General features: G+C 37.1%; 2 protein-coding genes across 4 annotated transcripts; both read left to right on the forward strand.

The window, feature by feature from the left end:
• The first annotated feature begins 1297 nt into the window (after window positions 1-1297).
• On the forward strand, window positions 1298-7547 carry LOC122079527 (tRNA (guanine-N(7)-)-methyltransferase-like). Of its 3 annotated transcripts, none has more exons than XM_042646065.1 (8): window positions 1303-1829; window positions 1939-1992; window positions 2294-2369; window positions 3717-3796; window positions 4023-4072; window positions 4162-4230; window positions 4434-4532; window positions 7096-7230. In XM_042646065.1, the coding sequence occupies exons 1-7, from the start codon at window positions 1560-1562 to the stop codon at window positions 4495-4497; spliced, it is 663 nt and encodes a 220-aa protein (XP_042501999.1). In that variant the 5' UTR covers window positions 1303-1559; the 3' UTR covers window positions 4498-4532; window positions 7096-7230. The 3 variants fall into 3 exon arrangements, with proteins under 3 accessions (XP_042501998.1, XP_042501999.1, XP_042501997.1); XM_042646063.1 differs by having other exon boundaries at window positions 1321-1829; window positions 4162-4246; window positions 7096-7547; XM_042646064.1 differs by lacking the exon at window positions 7096-7230 and having other exon boundaries at window positions 1298-1829; window positions 4162-4246; window positions 4391-4506.
• Window positions 7548-8806: 1259 nt separating this feature from the next.
• LOC122079529 (glycine-rich protein A3-like) lies at window positions 8807-11329 on the forward strand. The gene is made up of 3 exons (XM_042646066.1): window positions 8807-8965; window positions 10355-10662; window positions 10839-11329. Exons 2-3 carry the CDS (start codon window positions 10377-10379, stop codon window positions 11081-11083), a joined length of 531 nt encoding a protein of 176 aa, XP_042502000.1. The 5' UTR covers window positions 8807-8965; window positions 10355-10376; the 3' UTR covers window positions 11084-11329.

An 11329-nucleotide genomic window follows, 5' to 3' on the forward strand; every position in this document is an offset into this window, starting at 1 on the left:
TGTGCCAAAAAAACAGGTGCCATGAAGAACAATAGAAAAGAAAACGCTCCATACTACTCTAGGACGAGTGTACCAGTTTGTCTGTAAGAATTTATGGCTGTATAAATGTAGGTTGTATTTATGAAGTATTTATTAAAGTAAGTGGCAGCTGCCGCTTGCCAATTTGTGATCTTCATGAATGAAGATGCAGGCAGTGGTCTTTGTGTTTTGCAGGTTGGTATTAAAGAGTAAAGATTTCCACAAATACAACGTTTATTATCAAAATTTTTTCTAAAATATAATTCTAATGATACGTATCAACCTAAACCAGTTTGGGAAAGTGTCTCATCAAAATTAAATGGGATAACGGCTGTAGCAATGGTTCTTGATAACTAGATACTCCCTTCGATCTGTGGGTTATTATTATTATTATTATTATTATTAGTATTTTGAAATAAAACTATCATTAAAGTTAATCACAAAATAACATATGGTGAAGGTTTGTGGAGAGATTTTAAGCCACCCAAACATTTCAAAGTGTCAGAATGTATCAAATAAAAAACATTCTCACTTTTAGTAATGGAATGGGGAAATAGGTCTCTGTGGAACTTTCCAAATAGGTAATCTTCACAAAAATCTAGATTAATAAACTTTAAATTAGGAAGAAGACCACAATCAAAAAGTACCTGTAGTCCATACTTGCTTATGTGATCCAAGCGCTTGTGGCAGATTGTAGTAGACTTTGTCACAACATTGGTGACAATAGCTTTACTGTATGTCCAATAAGCCTATATAAACCACCTGTCAAATCTCTTTTTGACATGATGAGTACTTTAACAATATTCAATCGATCATTTTTTGATGTAATTTTGAAATCATCTTTATCAAACTTTTCCTACGACAATAGATTCTTCCACGTTTGATATAAATCATACAACGGAAATTGTATAAGTGATGCCATCAAACATCATGATTTTAACATCTTCAATCCCCCATTTCTACATATACCCATATAAATTGAACCACCACGCGGTTAACATGTATTGTCATATGGAAAGAAGCGGCCAAATTCAAAATCCATTCATGTTTCACACAAAAGTTGAAACTACAAACATCACCATGCCATCATCGGATGAATCATCTGTCTCTACAATACTGCCTTGAGAAGTGACACTATGGACCTTAACATTGGTTCTTGTAAAATCCATGGAAACCCTCGGAGTCTTCTATTCGGTAACAATACGAAAATACCAATTTAATTTATTTCTATTTCTCAAATATAAAAAAAAAAAAAAGGAAAAAAAAGAAAAGAAAAGAAAAAAAGTGTTTCTCTTTGTACAAGGTTGAGTTAGTGCTAACTGATACATGGTTGAGATTTAACTCGTAACTCGTAAGAAGGTAAGTAGGGAGTACGGAGGGTTCTTCGCTTTCCTCAAACAATTGAAGCGTTGGAGGATTGAGATGTCTGTCGACTCTGTCCCCAGTTGTTTGTGGTTGTAAGGCTAACAGCTAACTGGAAAAGAGCGCCAAATTGCATAATATCGAATATTGGGATGTGAAAGTGGGGTTTGGAAACGGCGATGAACTCTCTTCACGTTCACGCTGCAGCTGCTGTTGTTCCCAGGGCTACGAGAGCTCTTTGTTCTTCCTCCACTCTTCTCTTCTTCAATCACACTCCTAATTTTCTCTCCACTCTCAATCACTTCAACATTGGATTGCCCAACAATATTCGTCATCATAATTGTTCCTGTTTCTACAGATTCAATAGAAGCGTAGCCGCCGAGCTCAGGAGTCCCGACCTTGTGGCCTTAGAATACGCTGAGCTCAACCTCAAGGAGAAAGTTAGCGAGGTCTCACCTCCTCCTCCTCCTCCTCCTCCTCGTTTATTCTTTTCTCCCTTTCAAATGGATAAATCTTTGGGAGTTCATGCTTTTTCTCTTGGGACTGTGATTTTTGCAGGTGGGTCACGTCCGAATCCGGCAACATGTGAACCCTCTCAGTGCTTCCCTCACGGTGATGCTCCAAACTGTGACTTTCCTCCCATTTGGTTCTTTTTTTTTTTTTTTTTTTCTTTTCCCGGGGGTTGGGGAGGGCGGTTTTGCGCCTCTGTAACTCACATGGGTCTTTCTCTGTTTCTTTACTTCTATATTGTCGTTCTGTGCAGGCCTAGAACTTTATCTGATATTCTAATTGGGATTGGGCATTCTGTATTTCTTTTTGCATAATCATGACAAGAAAATAGTTCTATTTTCAGTTTTACTTAGTTTAATTTGTCTAATGGGCTTAGCTCTTTCTCTCAACTTCTATTTTGTAGATTCCAGTAGAAGTTCCAAACTGGAATGAGGTATATGGAGACTCCATGCTGCCGCTTATGGTGGATATTGGAAGTGGTAACTACTTTCTGTTTTCTCCTTCTCTTTCCTGTCCAGTCTTCAATTTCAAGAGTGGAGTTAGGTCTGATTTTTAAGTTCGATTATATTAGTTCTATTTTGTTTCCTCAAATTCTGTGGGTAGAGAGAGTTGAGACCATGATGCTCCTAAGGGGAAAAGAACAAATAGAAGCCTATGAAACCAGAATGATATTCTCAGAAGATTGAGAACCATTATAGATACAATTGCACACATTCCTGTACTTTGACGCATTTACCCACATTCCTCTACTTTAATCTTACAAATCCTTGTAGAAATGCTGGAAGATTAAGCATCTTTCAAAATTCCTGAACATTAGGACATGTGTTTCTCTTCAAAAAAAAGAAAAAAAAAAAGAAAAGAAAAAAATCCTACTCTGGCTTTCTTATGACTCTTTTCTTATCCAACATTTTGGATACTCACTCTGCCGAACTTACTTTTATTTCTCGTAGAATATTAATTTTCATTCATTTGTATGATGTGGAGTTTCCTACTCATAGTAGAAGAAACTCCAGAACACATGAGGATGTAGGGTTTTGTTTTTCCATATATGATGCCCATTCTCTATACCAGATTAGGGTGGCAACAATATAGGTCTGTTTGGACTAGTGACTAAGCTCAAAAGGATATGGACCAACCAAAAATCCAACTCTTGCATCCCTCCCTTTCTGTTAAATCAGAATTAATTAGAGTGAGGAAAGATAAGACCCCCTTACAGAAAGAGAAAGGAGAAAAAGGGGTGGGGGGGGGGAGGAGCCTAGGTTGATCATAGATAAGATGGAGCTGTGGAGGTACTGACTCTGCACTAGTCCAATGAGAAAATGTGACTAAACCCACCACTTTTATTTTTGGGTTGTGTTTTGTCATGCTGAACCTGAAGAAAAATTATTATTTGCTCGGTAACTTAGGTCAGGTTAACAGTTGCCACCCCTTGAGAGATGTAATCCATAAGTACATATCATATAATCCGACAGCGTGGATTTTCCTACTTCTATTCCTGAATTGGAAAACCTATTTATTTTCCCTATAGATAAACAAACAGGAGGAAAGTAAAAAACACCCTCATGGGTGAGTATTTTCCCTGAGTACTGTGGATCTTCAGAATTTCCCAAGTTTCTAATGCTTTCATTATTGTTTTTTGGTTTCTGAATTGATGAATGATTAGAAATAACTTATTTGGCACACCTGCAGAATCTTCATTACTATCCTGTCAAACTGTTATGAAATTTATTGTTGCCTTCACCATTATGATTCTTTTAAAATTTTTGAAGTTGGGGCGGATTGTGCTTTTGACTTTCAGCATCTAGCTAACCATTGCTGAATTCCAGGTAGTGGCAGATTTCTCATATGGCTTGCAAGAAGATTTCCTGAGTCAAAAAATTATTTGGGACTGGAAATACGAGATAAAGTATGATTTGACTCTTACATTTTAAGATATCAACACGAGTAATTGTGAATGAATTATTTACATCAAGATTCCCCCCCCCCTTTATCTTCTTTCATTCTTTTTCCCCCTTTTTTTATTTTTATTTTTCGTAAAGTTGTTTTCTCCAGTTCTTTATAAATTGAAGTAATTTTAGGCACAACTTTTTATGTCAACTATAGTATGCTTAACAAGTATGGTTTACCTGCAGTTGGTTAAACGTGCACAGTTTTGGGTGAAAGAATTGGCTCTTAATAACGTGTAAGGTTTCATAAGTCATCTTTTCAGGCAAACTAAACATGCCCTTTCAATTTGGATTAGCTTCTAATGATTGTTACTCCTGAACCCAGGTATTTCATGTTTGCAAATGCTTTGGTTTCTTTTGAACAACTGGTATCCAGTTACCCTGGACCTTTGATGTTAGTATCTATTCTTGTGAGTAAATAAACTTTTAGCCTTCCTTTTCTCCAGAAGAGTTAATCTCCCCCCCCCCCCCCCAATCTACAGACTAAACTAGTTTGTTACATGTTTCTTATTTTATCTTGTTCTACATACTCTCTGAATTATTACGTTGAACAGCAGTGGACATACTTAGGTATGATCTTGGTTCATCCCCTTGCAGTGTCCTGATCCACATTTCAAGAAAAGGCATCATAAAAGAAGAGTTGTGCAGAAGCCTTTGGTAGATTCTATTTTAAAGAATTTACATCCTGGAGGATGGGTAGGTACTTTGGCGGTTTTATTCTTTCAGAGGGTATAACCTTTGTATGTATTTTGTGTTCTATTTCATTGCCTCTTTGCTCTTCTGAGTAGGTAATGCAGCATTTGCCTGTAAACTGACTACAATTTTTTTATGAGATTTTTCCATCAGTTGTCACATATGGAACTATCTTTACCTTCACAAATTAGCATATCCATGAACATTTGGGACCATGATAAATTGAAGGCATCATTAAGCATCCGCAAATTCAAATTGTAAATAAAAAACTGGATACATTTTTTCAGTAAAGGCTGCTCTTATTTTAAACCTTGAAATGGAACGACCCAAAAGGCAAAAAAGAAGAAGCAGGCTTCACAACTGAACATGACTTTACCAGTGATGGAGGTAACATGAAGGTTTTGTCTTATTTTCTTTGACTCCCCTCCTGCAGATAAGTATAGTTGTCCCTTCTGCAGATAATTATAGAATGTGCTTTATGTAGCTGAACCCTATTATTTATGTTTAATCTTGGTGAGGTTAGTTGAGATATGAAAAAATGGGAAACAAGCTGAATAGGTGTAAGTATTATAGCATCTATGTTCTGAAGATCAGAAAACCTAGTGCTGTGCTGGCACTTTCTTTTTTAAAATACATTCTTTTGATTCTTTTATTTTGGATGCATAAGAGAAAATTTATGTGAACACTCAACCAAGTGTTATGGAGCTACTTGGGTTCAGCACTTCAACTACAGGACTCCTGCTGTACCTTTCCACCACATGAAGGATTTTTACTGGAGGGTGGAGAATCCAAGGGTACCAGCAGTGGAAGAAGAATAACAAATAATGCATAAGAATAATAATGATGATGATGATGATGATGATGGTAATAATAATAAATAAATAAGGGAATAAAGGAAAGAAAACCCTGAAATTAGACTGAAAAATCTTAAAGAAACAAAGACTAAGAGATTAATCTTCTATAGAAGAATTCCCTAACGACCCCCTGGTGCTGGTGGTTCATCTACTGCCCTTTTCACATTATCGGACAAGATGCTTATGGATGAAGCGGTGGTGTCGCTTTGATGCTAAGAGACAACTTCAGTGGCCTTTGTTGTAACTTTTTTGCCTACTATTAGTGTTGCCCAATATTAAAGAAATTAGGATGATTAGCAGATTGTGAACCATGGACAGGGGCACAAGCATCCTCTTTATTGGAATTTCGAACTGCGATTGGCCTGAATAGATGAATAGGATTCTACCACCTGCGTTGTCTAAATAGGCTGCCATTGGTGCAGGAGCATGGTGTACAATGGCTCGTTGTTGATTCACTATTCCCAGTAAATTCAATTTTTATATTTTTTAGTAATTACAATTTACTATTTTTATGAACCCAACTTTATTATTCATTGTACTTCAAAAATATACTAGTTATTAGTAAATCCATGGGGTGAAAGGTTTTATAAAGGGCACAGCCATATATGGATATATGGGTGGGCTACCTAGTTGTGCCATGTGGAAGGCTTATGTGGAAAATCCAAAGTTTGGATATCAAGGGAGTGGTTTGGATTGTCACGTGTCAAATTTCAACCTGAAATTCAATTATTTACCCTCCTGTGTAATGGCATATTTTCCCATGTACATCTATGCACACCCTTGGTAGTCCCATGCGCCATCTTCGTAGCCCTTGACTTTTTAATTTTTGTTCAGTCATATGACCAAATCTGTTTCGGCTGAAACTTGACATGTGAGCAACTTGACATGTGAGCAGAGGACGTTGGGTACACAAAATTTCATGGGGTCTCTCTGTCCACAAAATTTCAACTCCATCTGGTCTGGCAAGTTATAGAACTAGGTGCCCATCCAATTGTCCTGTATGGGTGTTTCGGAGCAACAATCCCACCCCCATATATTATCTTTAGTCAAGTTATCGTTTCGAGTCATATTAGGGCTTTTTACTTCATATGAATTCTATGTTTTTTGAATCCTAGTTTGTGTCCTTTTAGTTAATTTCTTTCTTTCATACCTTCTTTTTAATACCTTCTTATTTTCTATTTCTTTGGCTTTGCTTGGATCCATGTAGCCGACCCATTAAGTTGGGACAGGGCTTTGTTGTTGTTGTTGTTGTTGTTGTTGTTGTTGTTTGATTTTGATTTGGGCCAAACTTCTGAGAAGGGATCTTGCTAGTTTCTTTCTTCTATGGTTGTAATAGATAGGGTTTTGTTATGGTTGTTTATGATGATGAAGAGTGTCTTTGGATTTTGGTCTAGGTCAAACTTTTAAGAAGAGATGTTGTCCTAACTAAGCTTTTCAATGCTATTGATATTATACTGCAAAACTCTATAGAGAACAGATAATTTGCTCACTCCTTTTTTTGCTATTGAATCGATTCATTGAGATTTCTACAAGCATCCAGAAATGGTAAATCTGAGCTTTGATATCCACTAGATATAAAAACTGCTCATGGGAGGATATTGAAATCCTATATTTTATGATTTTTCCTTCCAACAGTACATGAATTCTGCACTTTCTAGTTCTATTCAGAATTATGAGAACTACCTTTTATCATGTCTACTTTGGTTGGATAGGTATTTCTGCAGTCAGACGTGCTTGAAGTGGCGCTTGATATGAGGAATCAGTTCGAGTCCCATTCTGATGCGCTTGAACATATTACTGAAATTGACCCTAGTGTGTTATGTGACAATGAGGGGTGGCTCTTAAGCAACCCAATGGGAATACGGACTGAAAGAGAGATCCACGTGGAATTTGAAGGAGCAAAACTTTACAGAAGGATGTACCAGAAACGGATATAGCTTTATGCTATTTTCACACAATTTTCATTGTGAGATGGCATAAATATTAAGTTGTCAACTTCCTGTTTTCGTGGTGTGCTTTTTGAAACAAACTATATTGCAAGTTGGTGTCTAGTCATTCCTCATTTCTGGTCCAAAAGTAGTTCAAATTTTGCCTCAGTGTTGGATATTTTGATGTGTTTGATCCAGTTTAATTGAATTAAAATTAATTAATTATATTTTTCTTATGCGCTTGTTATGATTGTTACATTTTGTGCAACTGTCCATTTAGAGAGTTATTTGTTCTTGACTATGGACGGATTTGGGCACTCTGTTCTGTATATTTTTTCAATGGCGATTGGATAGAAATATAAATATGGACATTCTTGTAATTAATTGCAATGGATTTACTGTTGGAAATCAAAGAGATTGAGTTTAGAGATGAGGGAGAAGTAGAGAAGAGAGGAAGGAAGAAGAAGCAAAGAAGTTGAGAAGAGGAGCGTGAAGAATGCAAATCATGAGTGACCTATTTGCTCTTCTCATCTATATTAGGTTCAAAATAATATCTTATGGAAATTACATAATCCCCCTGGGGAGGTAAAAGGAAGTACCCCTGGTGGCCTATGGGCAATCGATAAAAATTTTCCCATAAGAAAAAACAGAAAAAAAGAAAAAATCGTTTCCTCTCATCCTCCCATGATTTGTTTTATTAATTTTCTAAAATATCATTTGGAGATTCTTTTCTATCTCTATATTTGAAATTTGAATTGAGCTCACCTGTTCTTCTAGCTGCCTGCCAATGAGCTGAGCTAGAAGAAATTAGATATACATAAGTTTAAGACAGCTTAATACACGTTACTTCTTTTTTTTCTCCTCATCTAATGATATGATACTCCTCCCCTAAATACTAATCGACACCGCCGGCCGAACCTGAGAACCCTCTCTCCCACTACATCATCTAATGTTTAAACGTGGGTCGTGCCTATCCCTCTCCCTCACTTAAATGACATTTCCTCAATTTCTTTATTATTTCTGTTCAGCATTGACGTCTCTTTGACTATTTCCCCTGTGCTCTCTCTCTCTCTCTCTCTCTCTCTCTCTCTCTCTCTCTCTCAGTTGTTTGAACAGATTATTTTGTATGAAATATTATCTTTTCTTATTTTCTGTTTTTATTATTTGTTTATTTATTTATGAGTAGAAGTAGAATCCGTCTTTACCATCTTAGGTGGTAAAAATAGATACCAGGAAAGGAACCTCATCTTCTAGGATCCATGCAATGTGATGAAGGCAGGTGATGGATCAATTGTTTATACTATTATCTGATTGTATGAGTTAATATTTAAATTTATCATTTTTATTTTTAAATATTAATATTTTTATTCTTATAATAACGAAGAAAAAAATAACGTGTTGAGAGTTGATTCGTATAACCAAATGATGATTTGAGCAAAGGATCTTATCTCGTAAAATAACGCGTCGAAACTAAGCAACGCGTTTACGAAACACGAGGACGACGCGGACAACAAGTCGAAGTGGAGCGTCTCTATAAAGAATACCCGATATTTACAAACGTTCTCTCTCTCTCTCTCTCTCTCTCTCTCTCTCTTTCAGTTTCGAAGATCATAACTCATCCTGCCCGCAACCACTTCTCCTTTGAAGCAACCCCGTGAGTTGCTATCTTCTTGTTCTTGTTATTATTATTAATGGGTTATCCTTTGAATCGTTGTTTAATGAAAATTTCTGTAGCTTCTTCAGTCGTAGTTGTTTGGATTGTTTCCTTTTTTCTGTTCTTTCTTCTGAATTTTGTTGGTAGGCGGCTCTTTTTTAGGATCCTTTATCTTACAGAAATATCAATTGATCAGGTAGATACAATCTCGCAATAGGCAATAACCATTACCTATTGCAATGACAATGATTCACACCCACCTTTGTCCTGGAAACTCTCTTCAGACCCCTAATGAAATCCTAAATTTCATCAAATGGAAGCTCTGCTTCCGTTGCAGGCCATCTTGGATTTTGGTTGAATAATGTTTGATCGGTAGGTAATAGGAACAGAGAATCGTTGCAGTCTTATGGGAAAACCATGCCACAATACATCCTATTCGGCCAAAAAAACTAAGAGAAATTATGAACTGACTGACCTAGTTCTTTTGCTTTTAAGGATATCTATCTCAATTGGCTAGTATCTATATCCAGCCATCTATTATTACTAAACTTGCAAAGCCATTAGAGAATGTAAGAGAGATTATTCCTTGTTCTTTTTCGCTAAATAATGGTGCTCATTTTTTCCTTACCATTGTCAATGATTTTACTGGATGTACGTAGATTTTTCTCATGAATTTTAAATCTGAAACATATCATCTTTCTCAATTTCATCATTATGTTCAAAACCAATTATTTACCACTTCCATCAAACAAGTCCGATCAGACCAGGGTTCCGAATTTTTCCCTAATGCTTTCCAAAATTTTTTTTTTCCTTTCAAGAATATGGTATTCTTCACCAAACAAGTTGTGTTGCTCCACCTCAAAAAAATGGTATTGTTGAACGCAAACATCACCACTTATTTAATGTTGCTTGTGCCTTATGTTTTCAAACTGATCTTCCTCTCCATTTTGGGGTGATCGCTTGTTCACCGCTACATACCTTATTAATAGGACCCCTACCCCCATTTTCTATGGTGATGATCTTGGGTATTGGATGAGGCAACCATTTGGGGGACCAAGGGCTACTGAGAAAATTATGGTCAAGAAAAAGCAGTAGTTGCACTTATGCAGTTTTTCTCCTGTTTGTCAGCCAAACACAGCAGAAAATTGTGGTGTATTTGCATTCTTAAATTTTTGTGGGTCTCAGTTTTCTCTCTGATTTGTTCTGTCGAAGAAATTGGTCTTGCTTCATGCCACATGGAAAACAATGGGTGTTCACAGGGGCTAGCTGAGGATGCATCATTAACATACACGCTAAGCATAGATAATACTGCTGAGTGTATGTATGCTTAAATAAGCTTGCATTCTAAGGATTGTCTCTAACAGTTCCATTGCCTATTGTGTTCTTTAGCATCGGACTTAAGGCGAGGAAAATGGGAGGTGGAAAGGACAAGCATGACGATTCGACTGACAAAGGTTTTGGACATCACCATGGACAATACCCTCCACAACCTGGGCCGTACCCTTACCCCTCACAACCTGGTGCATACCCTCCACAGGGTTACCCTCCTCAAGGATATCCTCCACAGGGTTACCCTCCTCAAGGATATCCTCAACAGGGATATCCTCCACAAGGCTACCCACCAGCAGGATATCCCCCCCCTCCTGGTGCTTACCCTCCAGCTGGTTATCCAGGCTCTTCTGATCCGCATCATTCAGGTATGAAACTGCAATGTTGGTAATAACATTTCCATAACAGTTTCAAATGTTTTATATGAACTTTAAGATGTGGTTTTATTTATGTACTAATCCAGAAAAATACTGGGAGAGCTTTTAAGTGAATATTGAAAGATTTTTACCTGATTCATACTATACTCATCTGCTTTTGATGACAGGGCATGGAGGTGGAATGGGTGCAATGCTAGCGGGTGGTGCTGCTGCTGCCGCTGCTGCTTATGGAGCCCACCATTTGACACATGGTTCTGGTCATATGCCGTATGGTTCTGGTCATATGGCATATGGATCTGTTCATCACTCTCATGGAGGAGGCCATTATAAACATGGTAAGCATGGCAAGTTCAAGCATGGGAAGCATGGTGGGAAGTTCAAGCATGGGGGAAAGTTCAAGAAGTGGAAGTAAATCTTGCTATTAGCAAGAAACAGCCTTGCTAGTACCTTTCTTTACTAAATTTTCTGATTCTGAATTTTAAGCTCTATTTTCTCAATGAAGGCCTGACGTCCTCTTTTGAGGGCTACATTTGGTGGCTACTGTAATATACATAATGATCTTGCGACTGTAGTATTGTTTATGGTGTTTATATACACCTATCTACATGATTAAAAACTCTGCAATTAGCTGACTCGATGAATAATTTTGATTTACAAA

The sequence above is a fragment of the Macadamia integrifolia genome, chromosome 5, assembly GCF_013358625.1.
Source record: "Macadamia integrifolia cultivar HAES 741 chromosome 5, SCU_Mint_v3, whole genome shotgun sequence".
Lineage (NCBI taxonomy): Eukaryota > Viridiplantae > Streptophyta > Magnoliopsida > Proteales > Proteaceae > Macadamia > Macadamia integrifolia.

Excerpts from the sequence above, each read along its gene's own strand:
- LOC122079527 (XM_042646063.1), top strand. The coding sequence starts at position 1,560 with ATGAACTCTCTTCACGTTCACGCTGCAGCTGCTGTTGTTCCCAGGGCT. Across the intron at positions 4,073-4,161 it reads GAATTGGCTCTTAATAACGT|GTATTTCATGTTTGCAAATG; the intron begins GTAAGGTTTCAT and ends TCCTGAACCCAG. Across the intron at positions 4,533-7,095 it reads ATTTACATCCTGGAGGATGG|GTATTTCTGCAGTCAGACGT; the intron begins GTAGGTACTTTG and ends TTGGTTGGATAG.
- LOC122079529 (XM_042646066.1), top strand. The coding sequence starts at position 10,377 with ATGGGAGGTGGAAAGGACAAGCATGACGATTCGACTGACAAAGGTTTT. Across the intron at positions 10,663-10,838 it reads TTCTGATCCGCATCATTCAG|GGCATGGAGGTGGAATGGGT; the intron begins GTATGAAACTGC and ends TTTTGATGACAG.